We start from the raw sequence: 23,850 nt of genomic DNA on the forward strand, positions 1-23,850 counted from the left end.
ATCCCAGAAGGAAGTGAGACTCCGATTTCTACATGTTTTCATAAGCATTAATGTTTTTTACTTTTAAGAATTTGTCTAAGCCCTTTTTAAAAACTGTCCACGGTTCCTGCTGTGACCACGTCCTGAGGAAGTCTATTCCACAGATTCACAGTTCTTACAGTAAAGAAGCTTTGACGCTTCTGGAGACTGAACTTTTTCTTCTCCAGTCAGAGGCAGTGCCCCCTTGTCTTTTGAGGGCATTTTACATGGAACAGTTTTTGACTATTTTTTGTATGGCCCATTTATATATTTGTATAGGTTAATCATGTCCCCCCCTTAGACGTCTCTTCTCAAGACTAAATAAATTAAATTCTTTTAATCTTTCTTCATAACTAAGACCCTCCAAGCCCCTTATAAGTTTAGTCGCTCTCCTCTGTACTTTTTCCAGCTGCAGAGCGTCCTTTCTATGGACTGGTGTCCAGAACTGAAGTGCATATTCCAGATGAGGCCACACAAGCGCTTTGTAAAGTGGTAATATTACATCCCTGCCCCACGAGTCCATGCCTCGTTTAATGCATGACAATATCCTGGTGGCCTTAGAAGCAGCTGATTGACATTGTATGCTGTAATTTAATCCACCATCCACAAGGACACCCAAATCCTTCTCTATAAGTGACTCTCCCAGTGCTACATCACCTAGGACATATGAAGCACAGAGATTATTACTACCAAGATGCATAACTTTACATTTGTCCACATTGAACCTCATTTGCCAAGTTGTTGCCCAATCTCTCAGAGTGTTCATGTCAGCTTGTAGTTTGTGGACATCTTCCATAGACCGTACAGTTCTACACAGCTTAGTGTCATCTGCAAAAATAGATATGGTGCAATTAATCCCCTCCTCAATATCATTAATAAATAAATTAAATAAAGGGCCCAGCCCTGAACCTTGGGGTACACCACTTATAACCTGGGAGCATTCTGAATAGGAATCATTGACCACAACTCTCTGGACACGGTCCTTCAGCCAGTTTTCAATCCAATTACAAACTATACTTTCCAAGCCAATAGACCTTACTTTACCCATTAAGCGTCTATGAGGGACAGCATCAAAAGCCTTTGCAAAATCCAGAAACACTACATCCACAGCCGCCCCTCTGTCCAGGCTACTACTCACCTCCTCATAAAAACAAATCAGGTTAGTCTGACAACTTCTGTCCTTGGTAAACCTATGCTGGTTATCGCTTATAATGTTATTTATAGTGACATACTCCTGTATACAGTCCCTTAAGAGTCCTTCAAACATTTTCCCCACAACAGAAGTTAAACTAACTGGTCTATAATTACCTGTGGAGGACCTTGATCCTTTTTTGAATATGGGCACCCCGTTTGCCTTGCGCCAATCACTTGGCACAGTCAAATCAATGTTTTAATTGACGAGATCTAGCCTTCTGCCTTCTCTAAAAATAAGAAGGCAGCGGTCGAAGCGGTCTGCGGATTCCAGAAAACAATTTCTCAGCATGGAAGGCCTGATGTTTATTTTTTCCAATTGGAAGCTCTCTAGGGGCGCGAAAGAAGAATTTATACTGCTCTGACCTCCTGGGGCATGACATTTTGCTGTGGCCTGAAATGTATAGCACTAGCTCCAACGTGCAGCTTTTTCCATGAGACCTCTCAAAAACAATTCACGGCAAGGGCTCCATGGCGTACAATTTATAATGATGCATTTACATTTCTCTCAAATCCACAGGTCCAATTAGAAAATTATTAGCTGTCATACCAATCATGTGAAAAAAAAAAAAAAAAAGTGGCAGCAATCTACAGAAATAAAAGAGCAACTAGTCACAGTGAAAAACCTCCAGATGGTGAAGCAATGTAGTATGTGCTGGTATAGTAACCATATTCATCCGGCAGACAATCAGGAGACCATCCTTCCATCATGAATGTTTGATTGAATGGGAATGAGATGCAATACCAGCCAAGGCCCATGGGGGGGGGGGGGGGGCTGCTTACGGAAGAAGTAGCCACATTTTCTAACCTCATACAGGGCTCCAGATGGTGACCAAAATGGTCGCCAATGCAACTTAGAATTTACAAATGGCGACAAGACTTTTTAGTCTTGTCGCCATTTGCGACTAGACCCGCCGCCGCAGCTCTGAATACAGCGACGGGCACAGGAGCTGATAGTTCTCTGCCCTGCCGCCGATGTTCTTCTCAGCAGTGCAGTGGAGAAAGGAATCTCTCCCTCCCCCCTGTGCTGCTGCCGCCACCAATAAGAAGAGAGACAGGAGGAGGAGGAGGGGCTGTGGCCACTGCGCCACCAATGAAGATAACTGACCTGTTAATAAAAATACAGGAGGCGGGTGCTGGATCCGGGTGCGGTATCTGAGGGGTTAACTGCAGCAGATCGCAGCTCCTTGTCATAGAGGTCGGGTGCAGGCTATTTGATTCCGGCACCCGCCTCCTGTATTTGTATTAACAGGTCAGTTATCTTCATTGGTGGCGCAGTGCGCCCCCCCCAACACCACAGTATAATCAACATTGGTGGCGCAGTGCCAATGAGGGTTTAAAAAAATAAAAAAATAAAAATTAACTCACCTCCTGCAATTGATCGCGCAGCTGCAGGTCTCCTGTTCTTTCTTCGGGACCTGTGGCGATGTCACTGAGCTCATCACATGGTCCATTACCATGGTGATGGATCATGTGATGTACCCTGTGATGAACACAGTGATGTCACCACAGGTCCCTTTGACAGGTCCTGAAGAAAGAACAGGAGACCGGCAGCTACGCAATCAATTGGAGGAGGAGAGTTAATATATTTTTTTTTATTATTTAACCCTCAATTGACCTACTAAGCATTCTGTATTAAAGAATGCTATTATTTTCCCTTATAACCATGTTATAAGGGAAAATAATACAGTGAATAGACTGTCATCATAGCAACCATGCGTGAAAATCGCACTGCATCCTCGCTTGCGGATTCTTGCGATTTTCACGCAGCCCCATTAACTTCTATGAGGCCTTGATTAACACACAACATAGAGCATGCTGCGATTTTCACGCAACGCACAAGTGATGCGTGAAAAATCACTGCTCATGTGCACAACCCCATAGAAGTGAATGGATCCGGATTCAGTGCGGGTACAATGCGTTCACCTCACGCATTGCACCGTGGCAGTAATCTCGCCCATGTGAAAGGGGCCTAAGGGTGAATAGGACAAGGGTTCCAACCCCTAAGTGGGCTAATAGTAAGTATATAAAAAAAATAAAAAATAAAAAAATATATAAACACACTAAGGCTACTTTCACACTTGAGGCAGTGTGATCCGGCAAGCAGTTCCGTCGGCGGAACTGCCTGCCGAATCCGCCGATCTGGATGTGACTGAAAGAATTTGTGAGACGCATCCGGATGCGGATCCATCTCACAAATGCATTGCAAGGGCGGATCCGTCTCTCCGCTTGTCATGCGGACAGACGGATCCGTCTTGTATCTTTTTACGCATGCGCATGCCGGAAGGACGGATCCAACATTCCGGTATTTTGAATACCAGATCTGGCACTAATACATTCCTATCGGGGAAAAATGCCTTCGGCATTCAAGCAAGTCTTCAGTTTTTTTCGCTGGAGATAAAACCGTAGCATGCTGCGATTTTATCTTTTGCCTGATCAGTCAAAATGACTGAACTGAAGACATCCTGATGCATCCTGAACGGATTACTCTCCATTCAGAATGCATGGGGATATGACGGATCAGTTCTTTTCCGGTATAGAGCCCCTGTGACGGAACTCTATGCTGGAAATGAAAAATGCTAGTGTGAAAGTACCCTAAAATATTAAGTTTGAACCCCTCTTTCCCAAATTTACATATAAAATATATAAACAATAAATAAACATATTACTTAGCGCTGCGTCCGAAAAGTCCAAACTATTCAATTATTAAAAAATATCTCCTATGCGATGAGCACCGTGACAGACAAATAAATAAAAACCATGCGATTTGCCATTTTATAGTCATCTTGTCACCCCCCAAAAATAGGATAGGACTGTTCTATTATGGGCCAAAAAAAAATGCACGTGACTTTTTTTGCGTTGTATTGAGTATCGCAATTTTTTTTTTATGGTGACGAAAGCGAATCAAAATTTTGGTATTGAAACAACCCTACCCCGATCTGATCGGCGAAGCGTTGTCACGATACCAAAATTTTGATTCGGTTTCGATTTGGCTCCTAAATTTTTCAGTTCAGGAGCCATTGGATACTAGGTATTTTTTTTTTGTCTGGAGCACTGTCATACAATCCCTTTAGACAGACGAGCGAGTTCAATAAGAGAAACTCGCAGCGTGTCAGTGTGATTTGCCATTCTGACCTCTGCTCATCTGACAGGGTCGAACAGCATTATGATGAGTTAGGCCTCATGCACACAGCCGTGTTCCACGGCCGAGAGCGGTCCATGGTAACATGGCCTGGATTCCTGTTGAGAGCAGGAGCGCACGGCGTCATTGGTTGCTATGACGCTTTAAAGGGGTTGTCCGGGTTCAGAGCTGAACCCGGACATACCCTTATTTTCACCTAGGCAGCCCCCCTGAGCCTAGCATCGGAGCATCTCATGCTCCGATGCGCTCCAGTGCCCTGCGCTAGATCGCGCAGGGCACAGGCTCTTTTGTTTTTAATAACACACTGCCGGGCGGTAACTTCCGCCCAGCAGTGTGTTCGGTGACGTCACCGGCTCTGAGGGGCGGGCTTTAGCTCTGCCCTAGCCGTTTTACTGGCTAGGGCAGAGCCAAATCCCGCCCATCAGTGCCGGTGACGTCACCGGGGTTCCTGTCAGCCCCATGGAGAGCCTGGTACGTCACCGGAACTCTGAAAAATGCCTTTGCCCTGCGCGATTTAGCGCAGGGCAAAGGAGAGCATCGGAGCATGAACTGCTCCGATGCTCATGTCAGGGGGGCTGCCGGGGTGAAAATGGAGGGCTGTCCAGGTTCAGCTCTGAACCTGGTCAACCCCTTTAAAGCTTCATGCCACCGCTGCACTACAGTAATACACTCGTATAGTGTATGATAAAAGGCATCCAGGGTCCAAGATTAGATGCCGTCTTCCTTCCAATGTTTTTAAGAAAGCGGCCATCGTTTTCTAATTATGGATAGATCCTTTAAGCCAGTCACACACAAGCTAACGTTCAGCGAAAAGCCTGTTCTACAGTTTACCACAAGCAGCCATTTAGGGCTGGGAGGAGCTCAATGTTCTTCTAGCCATCACAGACAGAGGTCCCCATATGACCAGACCCACTAGGAACATGTACATCCATATTCATGGAGGACACTTTATATAGAGGACTTGTATTATAGGTTCACTTCATAGATGGTGGAGGACTGAGGCTCCTTGGCATCTGATAATTGTGGTGTCCACAGCTTTCTAAAGTCAGGAAAGCAAACCTGTAATTCCGCTCAGCATAATGACATGGCTGCCTCTGAACAGCGACGGGGATTAGCTATTAAAATGGGACTCTAGCCTGGAGGTCAGAGGGCAAACCAGGAAAGAGAAAAAACGCCAGCAGTCAACTGGTGCTGAGCAGAACAAGGCGACCGCTTATGGCGATTAACGTGACCCTTGGAAATTAGTCACCAATGTCCTGTGCGGGTTATTTCATTATCACGAGATGAATGCAGAAAGCGCAGCTGTGGCGACATTCAAAAGAACCGGTGTTGTTTTTCCTATCACACGCCGCCCCCCCCTATTCGGATTCACACAAGTGAAGGCCACAATTCACAGCATAACAAAGACAAGTTTTCAGAGGCAAATAAGAAACTACTTCTAGTTTCCATAAAGAATTCAATGCAAAACGCCCAGCTTGTAACTCATTCTGCGCTGAAATGACATGTCCGACACGGCCAACCAGAGCAGAATGCTAAGAGGTCTACTGTGGAGCACTTTATTAGCTGCCGAATGGGGGTTGCCACAACTTACCCCAAACCTGCCATTCCCAACCTCACTACTGTAGGGGAACCTACTCCTATGCAAATGAAGCTTGGCATAGGGGGTAAGGCATTCTATCATTCGAGTCCAGGGCGAGAACTTGGCTGACATTCGATGACTGTTCTCCAAAGCATCTTGGTATAAAAGTGACAGCTGGGGAGCCCCTGGGCTGGGGCCAGGGAGCCCATCCTTTCCCAGGAACCCCCCCTGGCTGGAGAACACTGTGCTAAATGATACAATCCCTTCCTGTCCTGCAGCACAAGGGTGACCAGTCCCTGCCTATAGAGGGCAGTGGGTGCTGCATGCAACTATGAGGCCAGAAAGACTACGAACCACAGGGCCCCACAGAAAAACCTGCAATGGGACCACCTTTAACAGCAGGAACATGTAAACCTTTGATTTTTTTGGGAGCGTCTCTGGGGTGGCGCCCAGACAGTGACGTCACCATACAGGGGGTTGGAGCCCAGACAGTGACGTCACCATACAGGGGGTTGGAGCCCAGACAGTGACGTCACCATACAGGGGGTTGGAGCCCAGACAGTGACGTCACCATACAGGGGGTTGGAGCCCAGACAGTGACGTCACCATACAGGGGGTTGGAGCCCAGACAGTGACGTCACCATACAGGGGGTTGGAGCCCAGACAGTGACGTCACCACACAGGGGGTTGGAGCCCAGACAGTGACGTCACCACACAGGGGGTTGGAGCCCAGACAGTGACGTCACCACACAGGGGGTTGAAGCCCAGACAGTGACGTCACCACACAGGGGGTTGGAGCCCAGACAGTGACGTCACCACACAGGGGGTTGGAGCCCAGACAGTGACGTCACCAAATGGAAAACGACTGCCAATTGCCCAGCTGGGGGAGCTTTCCTTCTCAAAGTGCATAAGCCCATCGGCCTTCCACGTCTGCTCCTCCCCTAACTTCCCAGGGCTTCTTGCCCTCTCCCCTGACTTCTCGGTGATAGGAGGATAGGGGAGGAGCAGACAACGAGGAAAGGAGGCAGACAAGGGCACTTTGAAAAGGAAAGCCCGCCCAGCTGGGCACATGGGAGCTGCTTTTCCTGGACATGGAATAAACACCCAGATGACAGAAATGATATGGCTATAAGGCTTTTACCACGTTCTGATGACCACTGCTGGTAATTATATTAGTGACATTTACGTGACAGACTCCCTTTAAAGTAATCATCTTTAAATGAAAAGCCTAAACTGCTTCTCACAGCGATGACGCACGTCTGGAGCCAGAAGCACATACAGCAAATTCATGTGGTTATATCACACAACCGCTAGAAGTGTCAGATCTGATACGCACTTTGCGCTGACAATTTGATAATAGTTTCATTATACTCTCAGAAAAGTTACCGTCTAAGAGCTAAGGCCAGTTTCACCCGAGCAACACTCTGTGTGATGGCTGCATCTCCCAGACTGTGCTCCGAACACACAGCATCCTAATGATGCCGGATTGCAGGTCTACTGTACGCCAATAATGCCGCAAATACATTATAGCAGATGCGCAGTCAGGCGGGAACTCACGGCATCAGAAATTATTATGAAGCAGAGAGTTCGGCACAGAGGAGCAGTGTTCAGTCCGGGAAAGGTGGAATGTTTTCTGGACCCAAAACGCTATAACATTAGTCAAAGGCCTAATGATGATTTTTGAACATTTTGGATAATGCTGGCCATGTAGGATATTTTTGTTTAGGTGTATGGTGTTCAGCATGGAAGCAGACCGTCTACCATAAGAGAGTCAACCCCTATTAGAAAGCTGGAGGCAGGTAAAGCCAACAGAGCGTGCCCACAACACACTTCTACGATGGTAGTTCTGGTCTAGAAGTGGTGAGGTAAGCTGTTCAGATATTAAAGTAGAACTCCAGTAACCTGCTCCACTGGGATCTCCGGGGTCGCTCATTACTAAGCCCCCCACAGATGTACACGCAGAAAGACTTCTGATGTAGCAGTAAATTATTGAACCACTTACGTAATCTGGCCCTGCTCTATTTTTACTCCAGGATAATCCCTTCCTGTCACAGAAGGGCTCTGGTTTTTCAATCTGTATTTCCATAAAACACTCTAAGCCTCGTCTGTACCGACAACGGGCCTCTTACCGGCAATGCACCAACGGCCCCGTCTGTCTCCGCCGGCTCATCTGCAATCAACAGACTCTAAAAATAGGGATAATTACAACTTCTTAGACGCGGGCAGTCATTACTGATGGACAGGGCACGCAGACACCAATCACCGTAGGGGCCCTTTCCGTCCACCTAAAACTCATCTGCGTGCCGGTCAAAAAACAGCACAAACTATTTTTAACCCCTTCCTGACTCCATTCACATAGCTTGCTTTTTTTCTGTGCTCTCTAAAGGCACCATTTCATTTTCCGCACAATGCATCGCAAAGTTGGAAACCAAACAGTAATAAAATTCTTTGCATCGCCGCATACTGACAGATGTAACTTTTCCACATTTCCATCTGGGGAACTGTGCAAGGGCTCTTTTTTTTGGCGTGGTGATCTGTAGTTTTTATGCATACTATTTTGGGGTATGCATGACTTCTGGATTACTTTAATGCAATTTTCTGCTGAAGGCGAAGTGGGCAAACAAAAAAAAAATATAAAAAAATAAACGATTCCCCACCCCCCTTAGTGTTCACCACCTGGGATACATAGTCTTATATTTTAATAGGTCTGGCATTTTCAGATGCCGCAATATCAGTTATTTTTTTTTTTTCTTAATAATTTCAATTTGTAAAATGGGTTTAATTATTTCTTTTATTTAATTACTATTTTGTCGTCAGCCCAGAAAAAGCCCTTTAAGGGCTCATACACACGAACATGTGCGGTGCGCAATGTAGGGGCACTGGCCGTGTGCCTGCCGGTTGTGGATGAGCCCTTAAATTAGTCCACAATTCACAAGATTGAGTCTGCATCGCAAAAAAATAGAACAGTCTATTTCTTTGAGGAAGCACAGGCCGAAGTGCTCTGTAGTGCTTCCGCTCCGCATCTTGTGCACTCATTCCAGTGAACAGATCTGTGATACGGAGCGCACACGGCTGGTGCCCATATACTGCGGACTGCTATTTGCGGGTTCGTGTGCATGAGTCCTAACTCAGAATTCCATAATAAGGTATATGAAAATGGGGTTTGAACCCCTTTAAACGAGATAAAACCTAAAAAGGCCTCTTATTTTTTCAGAAACAGCGCCACTCTTGTCCACAGGCTGAGTCTGGGACTGCAGAAAATAAGATTATGGGACAAAGCAGGATTAACGGACAGTCCACGACAAGGCTGGCACTACGTCCAGTTTTAACCTATTAGAAGCTGTGACTGCAGAAAATGTTGGCCAGATCATCAAGTATTCTCAGGAATAAGCTCAATGTGATCTCCTTGAGAAAAGCAGGAGAAACAGTAGGTCGCACACTATGTAGTGACCTTTAGGATTTGGATTTGCAGGGTGAATGGTGAATGCACAAGCACGAAGAAAAATACACATGCGGCCGAGCGAGCCGCACCTAGGCTCAGCATTCATTTCCCTTCCTGGCGGTAGTAAAAACAGCTGGTATCAACTTCAAAAGACCAAGACTGTGCCAGGAGCTTTAATGTCACGTTAGGACAAGGGTTACATGACAAGCAGAGAAAATAAAAGCGGAGTGCTCCGGCTTCACCAACCGCTCTCCCGTTCCAAGGAAAACAAAAAGGATTTTACATGGGAAAGCACATTTTCCAGGAGTACATGTAAAAGAATTGTTATATCACCACAGAATAGAGTCTCGCCCACTAACTGGGTGAAGGATCGTCTTCCTCCAATCTAGAGCGATCCAATAACGGAGCCGGGGCACTCTCTAGTGTACCAGAGGCAGGTATAAGTCTTCAAGGCACACTCCATATTGGTGCTAACCATCTGTAAAGAAAAAAAAAGTGGCACAAAACGTAACAAAAATGTACAACGGCTCATAGCCGGCAGAGATTTCACCTCCTGTCTGCACACAGCAGTAGCCATTTTTGCGTTCCGCAAATAATCAGCCGTGTGCATCCCGCATTTTCCCTTCCGCAGGTACCGCACTATGTTAAAAATGTCTATGCATGTCTGCAAAACGGACAAGAATGGAACTTTATATCATTTTTTATACTATACAGGGCTGCGAAATTGAAGTACACGATGTGCAGTCTGCATCTTTTGCGGCTTTGAAATTAACGGTCCGCATTCGTTCTGCAAAAAACACGGATTCGATGTGGACCAAAACTACGGTTGCGTGCATGAGGCCCAAGAAATTCCAAATGAAGAGACGCCTTTTAATAAGTTTTACTCGTTTGCTCCAATGCACTTCTAAATGATACGCAACATCTCCTGACACGTCTGTAGTAACAATCCTGGAGCATCTATTCCTATGACTCTAGGACACGCTGTTCCTTTATTATTCCTGCTAGAAGTTATGAATGAATTGCCAGGAGTCTGCAATGAAGGTCCAGATGAGTGTCATCAGTTATCGTCTCTGCACGGTCTGACACTGGGAGCACTGACTGGATAGTGTGACAAACCCCCAACTGGTAATAGCCACCTGGACCTTCTAGAAGGAATAATAAGTGAATGGCACACAGTCAGGCCTCTTTCACACGACCGTTTGGCTTTTTCAGTGTTTTGCAGTCAGTTTTTCACTGATCCGTTGTACCGTTTTTTGTTTCTGTTCCGTTTTTCCGTATGGCATATACAGTAATTACATAGAAAAAAAATAATTGGGTTGGGCATAAAATTTTCAATAGATGGTTCCTCAAAAAAGGAACGGATACGGAAGACATACGGATGCATTTCCGTATGTGTTCCCGTTTTTTTTATTTTTTTTGCTGACCCATTGACTCGAATGGAGCCACGGAACGCGATTTGTGGGCAATAATAGGACATGTTTTATCTTTCAACGGAACGGAAAAACAGAATGCATACGGAGTACATTCCATTTAGTTTTTTTGCAGAACCATTGAAATGAATGGTTCCGTATACGGAACACAAAAAACGGCCCGTAAACGGGGGAAAAAAAATAAAAATACGGTCGTGTGAAAGAGGCCTTATAAGAATAGATGCTCCAGAATTGTTAGGACATGGCGGACGTAAGTAGATGTTAAAACAGACACTACGGCCCCCTTTATCTACAGCAAATCTATATACTGTATTCTACCGAGGACTCAGGCAGCTCTTGCACCTAACGTTCAGCCTCCGCTCCCTCGCCTCCGCACGGACAGGCGGACAGCTGAACGCTGCTTGCAGCGTTCGGGTGTCCGCCTGGCCGTGCGGATCCGTCCAGACTTACAATGTAAGTCAATGGGGACGGATCCGTTTGAAGATGCCACAATATGGCTCAATCTTCAAGCGGATCCGTCCCCCATTGACTTTACATTGAAAGTCTGGACGGATCCGTCCGAGGCTATTTTCACACTTAGCTTTTTTTTAGCTAATATAATGCAGACGGATCCGTACTGAACGGAGCCTCCGTCTGCATTATTACGATCGGATCCGTTCAGAACGGATCCGATCGAACGCTAGTGTGAAAGTAGCCTAACCGGTGGTGGTCTAGCTCTGTGCACCCCAGCCAATCAACTATTTGAAAAGGCGCTGCGGCCTCTTCCTTGGCCATGTGATGACCTCACTTAAATATCTGGAAAACATCTTTAACATTTTGAAGGATTTCATCTAGGTTTGGTAACAGAAGCCCACTACGACAGCTCCTTACTGGCGCCCATGTTCATGATCGCTCATTCAGGGGGTTTCTTGAGAAGAAACTCGACAAAAGTTAAAAAGTGCAAACCTAAATAATCAAAAAGGATGTGAAAAATGACAGATGCTGGATCACATGAGGACAGAAGACTGCTGTAGTCATTTCCCAGGCCACAGCTCAACTATTTGGATAGCAAATGAATGTACAGATAGATAAATAACTGACATCCTGAGCAAACAACACTCATCAGTTTTCAGAAGATCTGTGCTCGCTCAGTCACGCACAACAGAGCTGCCGACAGCTCAGCCAGGATCCTGAAGCGCTAGCCTGCCTTCTGGTGTCCATACAAACACAACATGGAACAACATGGAGAAAGCATTAACAGGGTTTTCAGGGGTAGAACATTGACGTATCCTTATAGGTCCTCAACATCTAATCGGTGAGGGGTGTGACTACACCGATCAGATGTTTGAAGAGGCCACAGCGCTCTATAGAGCAGTGACGCAATGTTCAACAGACACATGGTCTATGTACAGCCCAGTTCCATTCAAGCAAATGGGCCTGGGCTGCAATACCGTGCACAACCACTATACACCGAAGGGCACTGTGCTGTGAGGAGACCACAGCTCATCAGCGGTAGTGCCGAGAGCTGGACCCCCACCAATCAGATATTGATGACCCAGCCTGGGGATAGCTCATGGATATTCTACTCCTGGAAAAGCCAGATTTGAAAATTAGAGGCACAATGTGGGGCACCAATGACAGACAGCCATGGAGATGTTCACATCGGTGGTCAAACAGAGCACCTAGTAAGGCACAAGGGCCCGAACACATCAGATAAACGCTAGGAAACCTTGCTAAGAATTTATTGGAATGGTGACCTCCCAAAAGCATATCTTGGGGGAGGTTTTTTTTTTTTTTTTTTTTTACCAGGAGACCTGCCATTAATATAATTGTCAGAAAACCCCTTTGATCATTTTTTTTTTTTTTTTTTTTTTTTTTAGATTTTAGGCTTGCAAAAAAAAAAAAAAAAGCCATGAAATTCCTTGATGGCTTTTTGTCCATGCATTTTTTTCTGCTTCTTTTTTTTTTATAGTAAAAAAAAAAAAGGCCACAAAAAATGGACCATTTGCAGTACTTCTCCGAAGTCCTTACGAAGTTACAGCAAACATCTGGCAGCTGAGTATTTCTGAGCTTATCTTGATGGGGCGGGAGGGGGCCAAAATGCTGGGTCATGATCTTGCTTGGTCAACACTGCAGACAAATTGGGAGGTCTAAGTTGTAACAATATGCCGCCCAACCTCACCACTTATACCAAACCCGTTCTCATGGCTGTGCAAGGGCGAGTGGCGGAAAATGCCTTAAAGGGAACCTGTCACCGGGATTTTGTGTATAGAGCTGAGGACATGGGTTGCTAGATGGCCGCTAGCACATCCGCAATACCCAGTCCCCATAGCTCTGTGTGCTTTTATTGTGTAAAAAAAACCGATTTGATACATATGCAAATTAACCTGAGATGAGTCACGTACAGGACTCATCTCAGGTTAATTTGCATATGTATCAAATCGTTTTTTATACACAATAAAAGCACACCGAGCTATGGGGACTGGATATTGCGGATGTGCTAGCGGCCATCTAGCAACCCATGTCCTCAGCTCTATACACAAAATCCAGGTGACAGGTTCCCTTTAAGCAAGTAAAGTTTGTTTGATTAGTTTTTTGTTTTGTGATGCAAAATATAATAGAATGTCAAGCTGTTTTTGTTTTTTTGGATAATGTGACATTTTAAGTCAGGGTAGTCAATCGATACTGAAAGCTTAAGAAAATACAGCAGGTTAAAGCTCTCGGGGCTGCCCCCTCCTCTGTACTTGGTCATTTGCTGGCTCTAGGATTACACAACATGAGTGCTGGGTAGTAACCCGAGAAGAGAGCGCAGGGCTTACAGCGAAGGGGGCTACTGATCAAAGCTGAAAAAAGTCATTTTAACAGATATCTGCTCCCGCCTGGACATTGTCTCCATACAAGATGAATGGTTCCAGGAAAGAGCCAGGAGAGGAGCACAGGGTGTGGACACTGGAGGAACAGTTCTCTACCCTTAAGTGCCACCTTATCTTTTACTACACACATGGATGAGATGGAAAGGGCGGCCTGCAGTAAAGCTGCCTGGGCTTGATATCTGCTTATAACAAACAAGTGCTTATACGATGGCTCACATCCCCCAGATTAAGCCAAAAATACACGAGTAATGTGATCGGCCTTAGATTGCATTCTGCTATTTTCAGTCCGGTAGGAAGCAAGGGGGGGAGGTTTCTGACAAACAAAAAGGACCAGTGTATGGAAATGAAAGATTGTATATTTAATAATAGATTAGTCCAGATGGACCTCCCCCACCCAGATTCCTGAGAAACTCCAAACTAGAAAATACTTGTGCTTCTTCCAAAGCTTGTACAACGCTGTGGACTCTGCCTTATGCAATACCAGGACACGTCGTTCTGTTACATGTTGTGCCCACCACAACTGGCAGGAGTTACCTTCTGTGTTAAAAAGCCAGAGGGCACTAGGAGAACGTAACCGCGAGACTTTGCTCAATGGTCAAACATGCAATAAGAGACACCAAAAAATAATTAGCAAGGAGCAGCAAAATTTGCTTCCATTGGAATCATTTTTCGAGTAGGGTTTCAACCAAAACATGGTCTCTCCAAACCCCAAATCTTACTATCCGTGTAGTAAAGCCAAGAATTACCAAAAGGGCCAGAAAGGAAAATCGGAGTACTGGTCAAAAGAAACTAACCAGATTGCTGTTTTTAGTTTAATTTTCTACTCCAACTTTCTCTTGTACAACTACTGGACAGATCTTACTTAGATGGTTCTCCATCAGAGATCTCAACAATTATAGGATAATTTAACCAAATTATGACCTCTGAAAATCAGGATACACGGTAAGCAGTCCACTAGACATTGAAAGGAGTGTGCAATGCCCCTCTGAGGCTTTTCCATGAATATCATATCCAAGGAAATATTTGAAGAAACACTCCCAAATGTAAGGGGTGAAGTCAAGGTGCCAGATTTTTAAGGCTTTAGCATGCATTGTCCTTACAACAAACAGTATGCTAACAGTAGTCCTAAACCTGTGAGCCAAGAGCTCACCCAGTAGGGACATTAAGTGGGCACACTAGCTCATTAATGACAAAAACTCAACTGCATTTTAACAAATAAAACCATCTAAAGCAAAAAGAATAACCCTCCTAAAAGATGAAAACAAAGGGATTAAGACTGAGCATAAAAGGAAGGCCAAAAGCCCTCACTCTGCACAAATCCAATCATGGAAATGTCGCCTCCAAATATGTGCATATCAAATGGTTTTACAACAGCCAATTTACACCTTCAATGCCCAAACAATGAACAAAGATGAATGTATATACAATTTCTAAGGAAAGAGGCCGCCCCTCTAAGGCAGAGAAAACCCATCCACTGCAGGATTAATACATGATACTTCTTGCAGCAGAGTATCTACAAAGGAGCAACTAACTGGGCATGTTGATCCCACAGAATTCAGCTGGTTCGGCCTAGTTTGACCTGCTTAAGTTTTTTTTTTCCAGGATCCTCATACTAATGATTAATATCCAATTGCTCATAGTCCCCCACCACGCACGCCCACTGATCAGCTGCTCCCTGCATCCTCCGATCCTGGAACTAGCAGTGTGAATGGAGCAGGAAGAACAGCCCTGTTCCAAGTCTAGAGGCCATGCTGGGTTACTGCAGGTTCTGCAAACAGATAAAGCATATGTCTCATCATAGACAATAGGGGCATATCCCTAGGATATGCCCCCATTGTCTTATAGGTGAGGGTCCCACCGCAGGGACCTGCACCTATATAGAGAACGGAGGCCCGCAAGTGGTGGCTGGAGCACTCCGGTCCGGCCACCACCAAGCGGGCTCCACATAGAAGCGAATGGGAGCGTACCGCGCATGTGCGACCCCCCGCTCCCATTAATTTTTATGGGGCCCAACGGAAATAGCCAAGCCAGCACTCGGCTATTTTCGCCAGCCCCATAGAAAATGAATGGAGGGAGGCTGCACATGCGCAGTGCACCCTCCTTCACTTGCAGGGCTTCGTTCTTGACATAGGTGCGGGTCCCAGCTGTGGGACCCGCAGCTATAAGACAAGCGATGTGCCCCCATTGTCCATGATGAGACAACCCCTTTAAGCTGGAATAAGACACCGATTACAGTGCCCCTCAAAAACAACTAAATTGTGTATGAAGTTTGGGAGTTATCAGTGGAGAGAAGGTGTCATTATGAGGCAGAAGACATGTCAGTCCCCTGATCACCTACAAAATTATGTATGTAATCATTATCACAAGATACTCTTGGTGAAGACACACAGTCAGCAACATGACTGTCCTGCCTTTTAAAGCTCAGACACTGGAAGATGTAGGGGGAATTCAAACCACATTACAATTATGTACTCCAAAACACTGAATAACTAGAGAAAACTATAAGATATCATCCATAGACCCATAAAGTACCAGACCTGATAACTGGCCAACAGAAAAGTTCGGCCCAATGTAGATGTTGGGGGTCATCAAAGCCATGCTCGAGGCAGCTATTAAGAACCCAACTCAAAACATTTGGCAATCAACACAGAAATCCAGAATGGCTGCAGTCGGGCAAACAAAAGGGCTCACTAAAACAATTGCAAGGCGGTGGGGGTTTAGAGCTCCTGGGAGTTGGATGTTCTCAAAGCCACTTAAATACAACAGCCAAGAATGTCCTGAGATGATGAAAAGTCAGCTTCCTAGAAGCAACTGCATTCCTAAACGCCACCCTTTTATACAAGAAGTGACCTGACCCATAGACTCCATGACTAATCTGCATTTTAATCTTTTGTAGAGACTATTTAAATCCACAGTACATTTCACTGGCAGAAGATTGAGCGTCAGTCTGCCTCTCCTAGGTAGACACAGCTAGAAGAACAAACAAGCCCACTCCCAAAACCAGAATGCTTCTCTCAAACGCCTAGATGTTGGCCTAATCGGGAAGCCATCTGATGTGTATGGGGCCTCTTAACTAGTGTACATGGAGATACGGATCAAGCAGTTGGAATTCATCTGCCCGATCCTTTTGTTCTCTGGGAGATAAGCCGCAGACTGAGGTGTCTGGCAGCAGCTTCTTCACCTCTTCCTAATGAATAATGTCTGACCGGTATGTATATGAGGGGATCGGGAGTGATTCAGTCAAATGCTATGTTATTATGTGAATGGCCAGGCGAAAAACCTTCAAAATGTCAACAACTGGCTTTCCAAATTAGAGAAAACCAAACCCTGACCAGTCAAGGAGGCAGTCCTATCAGTGACTGATAGCTCTCGCTGTATTCAGTCATAGAGGGAAGGCTGTCAATCACTGATAGGACCGCCTCCTTGACTTCAAAGCTCAGAATGAACACAGATATAAATGTATAAAATACAAGTTTTACTGTATCCCATATATCATTTCTGCTCAGCTCCTCCTGCTCTATAGCACATCTGCTTCAGCTCAGGCAACATGTTCAATGTGACAGGTTCCCTTAAAGACACTCTTCAAATATATGAACTGCCTGAACTGAATTCACATAGCTTACACATGAGGGATGCCCAGGCATGGAGAAGCTGTCCATGTACACTACTAGACCACAAGTGGTGCATTTCAGGTCACACCCCTAGAATCCACACACAATACCAGGTACAGCGCTAAGGGAAACTTTCTTCATTAAAAGAGGTTTGGAGGCACCAACTGAGAGTTTCAGAATTGTTCTTTTAAAAGGGTTTTCCAGTACTTTCATACTGATGACGTATGCTCCAGATAGGCCAGGCCATCAATATCTGATCGGCAGGACTCCAGCAGTGCTAGGACTACACAGGTCCATTGTGTAGTGGATGGAGCTGGTTACTGGAGCAGATCTCCTATTAAACTGAATGGGAGCGGCACTGCGGAAACCAGACATGGACCTGTGTAGTTCCAGCACTGGAGCAACAGCAGAACAGCTGATCACTGCAGGCTGTTGATGGCCTATCCGGAAGCATACGTCATCACTATTAAAATACTGGAAAACTCCTTTAAACTGAAATAACCTGTCTGCATACAAACAAAGAAATCTAAGATCATGGCTCACCATAAACATATTGCTAATAGTCTCCAAAAGAGCAAATAAACATTAGTCTAAAGTTAAACAAAATGGAGGACCTCAACCAAAACAATGGTTTCTTGGTGAAATTTAACAAGGGATCATTTCAGCCGAATGATGACAGTATCTGTCCGGAAAAAAGAGGGACATGTTTAAAAACGTTCATGTGACAGTCACCAGTCCACACTTTTGAACAAGAGTCCTCCTTACAGCTTCCTGCAGTCTTGGGTTTCTGGCCTGCATCTTCCAGACACATTCCAGGAAAAATGATATGTCCCCCCCTCCCCTATCCTCCAACGAAAGGCTCTCCTAGGGAGTTGTTCTCCTGCTTTTATGCACAACAGCCATGTTTATCTTCACTTACTGGTCTAATTGGCCACCATCCCCCACCAGGACGTGGTCTTGCAGCCCAACATAAATATCAACGGATCACACTTCCAGGATCTAACCTAAACATTTATTGACTTGTGCATCACATCTTACAACCATCAGTGATCAATAAATTCCTTTAACTACCCATGAGCAGCAACGCACATACGGGATGATAAATGTATGACCTATAGTGTCAGCATGCTGATGGCTTCCAGAACCAATCTTGTCCAAAGCTCTGTTTACTCCAAGGAGCAGAGCTGTAATACCAGAGACAACCTATGGGCAGGGGCGGCACTTTTTCTGAAGCTATAGTTAGAGCTTAGGTTGCCAAGGAAATGCAGGTTCTCGGCACAGGCCTTCAAGTGCTGACATGAAGAAGGAAAAAAAGAAATACGGTAACATTTTTGGGAATCCAATCCTGCAGATAAAATGTTATTCACCCCGTCCTGCTGTCAATCATTCCTGCAGAAGACTGATAACGCAGCATTTACAGCTAGGTTACAACCTCCTTCAGAAAACAAGCCCTGTTATTGCCCAGCATGGAGGAGAAGCCGTGACCTGTGGCCGCACAGGATTCTCAAACTACAGGAGAACTTCAACAATGAGACAAAAGAGGTTCCTGTGGATGGATGACGTGGTGTCTACATTCCCACCTGCGAGGAGAAGGGTCGGTCACCATGAGAAATCTGCCTACAGCCGCCATGTCAGGGGAGGCGGAGAAAGGGTCAGATTCCAAGGACTCAATCAGCACTTATTAATGGAGGCAACTTTTCTGTGCAGGAAAACCAGCAGCATTTTACAGTAGTAGCAAAGTGGACGCGCCGCCAAAAACGTGCTACTTTCACATTTGCGTTTTGGCATTCTGGAAGTGGATCTCAAAACCGGGCCAAAGCGTTTCTGTTTTGTCTCAATGCATTCTGAATGGAAAGGGATCCGTTCAGGACGTCCTCCGTTCCATCAGCACTCCATTTTGTGATGAGACGCAAAACCGCTGCAAGCTGTACTTGTGTCCGGTCATCAAAACGGAACAAACCGGATCAGTCACTAAAAATAATGTAAGTCAACGGTGACAAACCAGGTTTTTTAGGATCCGAAAAAAATGGATCCTTCACCCATTGATTTTCAATGTATTCAGCGATGGATCCGGTTTGTTCCGTTTCGATTTTACACAACCGCATCCTAACGGAACGGATGCATCCTGATGTGTAATCGAAACTGATCCATTTTGGTCAGATCTCAAAACCTGAAACCAAAACGCACATGTGAAAGTAGCTTTTACCTTGACACACTTGCTATGCGGATTTTAAAGGGGGTTTCCGGGAATTAAACAGTGATGACCTAACCTCAGGATAGGTCACTGATATCAAGTCGGCGAGGGTCCGACTACCAGCACGCCCACCAATCAGCTGTGTCCACTGGTCACATTGCCCTCTGCAGCTCAGTTCTATTGAAGAACAGCCACCATATGCTGCTGGGCATACTATGATGAGGCCAGGAATAGGACCCCCACCGCACTGAGGACCTATCATGAGGATAGGTCAGCCATATTTATCCCCTTTAAATCCCCAGCATGTCAAGTTATCCTGCAGATTTTACAGTCAGTGTTTCATCCATAACATACGTGTGTCTGTTCTATGTCCTTTGTGTATCGTCAGCATTTTATGAGCACGGCTGGGCTGAAAAAGGGATTTCCAGTCACCCCTACCAACGGTCAGTGACCACCACTGAGAGAACATGGAAGCCACCCGTGTCCTGCCAGTGGTTTTCATGGGCCCACAGACTTCAATAGGCGGGTTCGGTCATTGACCAAAGAAGTGCCTGTCTCCGTTGCTTTTCCACTGACCAACGTGGAGTTACTGCTGCGCAACTAGGCACTTGACCACCGCAAAACCGCACGGCATTCATGCAGATTTGGGATTCACAGTGGATATTTCTGTGGCCGTACCCTTCGTTTGAAGGCCAGATGGAGAGGTAGCCACACATGGCTGCTATGTTACCGAGCTGCACATCTTTGGCTATGCTAGTGCAGATTTACCTGTACAATTGTACATGCGGACGTGGTTCTCGGCCACGTGCAGCACCGGCTCGTATTGTCCTTCCCCTTCTACACAGGATTAGACAATCGCATGGAGCAGAATGTGATCCAAGATCGTCAGCCATTCCTATAAACAACTGCAAGATTTAGGGTTTGGCTGCACTGCAATTTCGGGTGTGACAAGTGTCGCGCACCCAAGTATCAAAGGGCAGCCATAGGAATGAATTGGGTTGCAACACGGCACACAAAAAAATCCGGCACTGCTATGGCTGCCCTGCTACACGGCGAAACTTGGGCGCGAACATCAGAAGACAAAAATGTTGTCTAGAAATGACCTGCCTCTGCATACGTCCTTGCTTTAGGCTTCATGCACACAGCAGTGTCCAGATTCCAGTCTGCAAACTATGGATAGCTTCCGAGGGCAGTCAGTATTTCTCACTCATCAATAAAAGAGGACTGTCCACGATATGGACCAGAACAGGACGTGTCCTATAATTTAGGATCTGCAAAAAATAAAAATAAGTTCTGTGCACAAGGCCTTAGACCAACCTGCGGCCCTCCAGCTGTTGCAAAACTACAACTCCCAACATGCCCTGATGGCTGTAGGCAGTCTGGGCATGCTGGGAGTTGTAGTTTTGCATCAGCTGGAGGGCCACAGGTTGGGCATCCTTGCTTTAGACCAGGCATGCTCAACCTGTGGCCCTCCAGCTGTTGCAAAACTACAACTCCCATCATTCCCCGGCAGCCTACAACTATCATCCTACAGAAGGGCATTGTGGGAGTTGTTTTCCCATCAGCTGGTTGAGGATCCCTGCCTTAGACTATAGAAACTCTTAAGAGGCACAGGTCGCAGAACATCTGGTTCTTACAGAATATATTACCATGAGTTACACACCCTGATCTTCTTACACCCCGGAGGGGGGGGGGCTGTAACACAAGACCCCTGAGTAATGGGCAGATAGGCCCAGGAGCTGCAGGCTGTATAAACAAGCATATAAAGAGCTACAAGTAAGAGAAGAAACACAGGAAGCCTCTATCTATGCAATCACCTCGGACAGAATGTGAGAAACACCACACAGGAGACCAGTTATGTAATGCCAGCGCTTGCTGCACCCCTCGCTGCCTGGCACCAGAGCAGCTCAGCACAAATGATCTAAGGAAGGAATAAAAAAACAGACACCGATAAGAAGTTTCCATAAACTGGAACCATCCAGCGCACAGCGAGTAATTTCACTTGGCACGGCTCGCTCCTGACGCTGGTAGCACATACCTGCCAACTGGCAATGAACCCTCCTAGAATACCATTTCTTAAAGGGGAAATGCAGACAAACTGTTTATGCTGTGGAAACCCTGCAGGAATATCCCAAACCACAACTCCTCTGGTCCTGGTGGAAAACATCCATTTCTACCAGTCAGGAACTCCACGAATCTTAGAGAGGTCGATAAGGGCGTCAAAGTCCTTACCAAACCTCAAGCTGAAGCTTTAGAGAACGCTTTCTTGTATACCCTCATCGGGAACCAGCGCCCAAAATGACCAACGTTACAGCCCCCACTAAGGATGCCACCCACCCAGCTTTCCTAGACTCCAGACCAACAAACCCACTTAGTGATGGAGGAATGTAAAATGCCAGGGTCCAAACACTGCCCAGCTTGGCAGATCTGCCATCCTCGGGCAAGCTGAGTGACCCCACCATCAGCCATATTGGAGGCACCCAGTTTGCCCAGAATTCTCAACCACACACATACCAAGCAGCCATCTTTATTGCACACGCCAAGCCGTAATCCCACAAATCACAGAGTCAACAATCCTACATGTCGCTGGCATTAACGGAACCCTGAGCGTTCTCCTGAGAACATGTGGCATCATCTGGGATGTGCCCAGATCGCTGCTCCTATTCTCACCATCACAGGTGATGCCATCTGCTGCCCAGGCAGCCCGCCAGGCTCCAACAGGGAGGCAGCAGTTCATTCTTCGGGGCACAAGATCACCTCAAAGGAACGTAAGTCAGATGAAGCAGCAGGGGGGGTAAAGTGGGGCACAAGATTTATAGGGTACTGTGCCAGGTTCCTGCGGAAAAAAACAAAAATCATACCTATGGGTCTCATCAAACTGTCACATGCAATCAACTAGATTAATGCTATTAAATAACGCAATGGTGGCAGACGATCGTTGGTGTAAGGAAGAGGCGATCGTTATCGGCCTGGAAAGCAGTTGTACTCACCGCCGGTGTGATGTAGGCTCAGCCGCTGGTGAGAGGAGCTGCCGGGGAAGAGCCGGACCCCCGCCGCCGGATCATCATCAAGGCCAGAGCAGGGGCCTTGTGTGTAGCCGCCCGGGCTCACTCCCAGATCAGGCCAGATAACAATGAGACTGAGCCGCGGGCCTGCGCTCCTCCCGTCCCCGGCTCTTCTGCTGCGCTCCTTCCCTATCACCTCCCCTCTCCCCCGGTCTCCGTTACCGGGCCCAGGAAAGCTGCCGGACTCTCACACGATACTGTACAGTCAGTGTGCTGGCCCCGAGTGACGGTTCCCGGGGGATGAGGGTCGGTTGTGGAAGACTAGAAAGAACCGAGACCCCGGGAAGCTTCCACGGCCAGCAACACAGCCAGACCTGACAAATGGAAGCTGGAGACAGCACAGCGCAGGCGTTACCAATCGATGGAGAGGAGGCAGTTCCCTTTGCTAATGGAACTTTCCCGCTGACGTCACGGACTAGCAGGCTCGGGTCGTGTGGAGAAGCGCAGCGTGCAGGGAGGCTACGCATGCGCACTGCCTCTGCCAACTTTGTGGAGATCTCGTTCTTTGTGAAGCTGTTGGGCCGTCATTTACTGTTGTAGTCCCCATGGAAGAAGCTAGTACTGCAAATGTGGCTGGGGCTGTTAAAGGGGAGGGCCAAGTTACCTAAAAGGGGCCCTGGCACTAAATGCTGTACAAGTCCTATACTCACCTGTGTCCATGTACAAACCAAACTTTTTCTCACTCCCGTTACTATAAATTACCGCTCTCCTTAGCAATACGGGCAAGAACATCAATAACGGACCACAGATGCAGATTGCAGACGTCCGTTTTTGGCAGATCCATAGAAATAAATGAGCCTGTGTGCAATACGCAAAAATAAGGATTGAACTTGTGCATGAAGCCTTTAGGGTCCGCAAAATGGGTCCAGCATATGTCGGTACCTGACAGATCACATTGTCTATAATGGGATCCGTTGGCATTCACTCCATGCAGATGTGAACGCAGCCTAAATACCGTATTAGACCTAGTGATTTTCTGGGTAATTATCGGGATCAATCATTTATACTAACAGTCGATAATTAAACCATATCATTTTGCCGCTGATCGGATGATGAATGAGCAAATGCTTGTGTGTCTGCTGATTTGCATCTTCCATCAAAACGACGGATGCAAGTTAATTACGCAGCATATATCCCTGTGCGATCAATGGGTCCGCAAAAAACACGGACAGCACACAGTGTGCTGTCCGCATCAGTATGTCCGTTCCGTTGCCCCGCCCAAAAAATTGTGCACGTCCTATTTTTTTCTCGTTTGCGAACAAGGATAGGCATTATTACAATGGATCCGCAAAAAAAAGAGAACGTCATCAGTTTTTTTTGCGGGAC

At 46.2% G+C, this 23,850-nt stretch overlaps 1 protein-coding gene across 6 annotated transcripts in view; it reads right to left on the reverse strand.

Moving 5' to 3' along the window:
* The window catches only part of HIPK1 (homeodomain interacting protein kinase 1), a 71,366-nt gene extending 48,460 nt beyond the window's left edge, over nucleotides 1–22,906 (reverse strand). For 3 of the 6 annotated variants that reach the window (XM_044283468.1, XM_044283467.1, XM_044283464.1), the window contains exons 1-3: nucleotides 22,450–22,905; nucleotides 22,130–22,295; nucleotides 727–846 (exon numbers count right to left, since the gene is read on the reverse strand). In XM_044283468.1, the coding sequence (XP_044139403.1) occupies nucleotides 727–846; nucleotides 22,130–22,196 (187 nt within the window). In that variant the 5' untranslated portion in view covers nucleotides 22,197–22,295; nucleotides 22,450–22,905. Of the gene's footprint in view, nucleotides 1–726; nucleotides 847–22,129; nucleotides 22,296–22,449 lie in introns of all 6 variants that reach the window. The other 3 variants (XM_044283465.1, XM_044283466.1, XM_044283469.1) reach the window with 3 other exon arrangements.
* Nucleotides 22,907–23,850: the final 944 nt, after the last annotated feature.

This window comes from Bufo gargarizans, chromosome 3, assembly GCF_014858855.1.
Source record: "Bufo gargarizans isolate SCDJY-AF-19 chromosome 3, ASM1485885v1, whole genome shotgun sequence".
Lineage (NCBI taxonomy): Eukaryota > Metazoa > Chordata > Amphibia > Anura > Bufonidae > Bufo > Bufo gargarizans.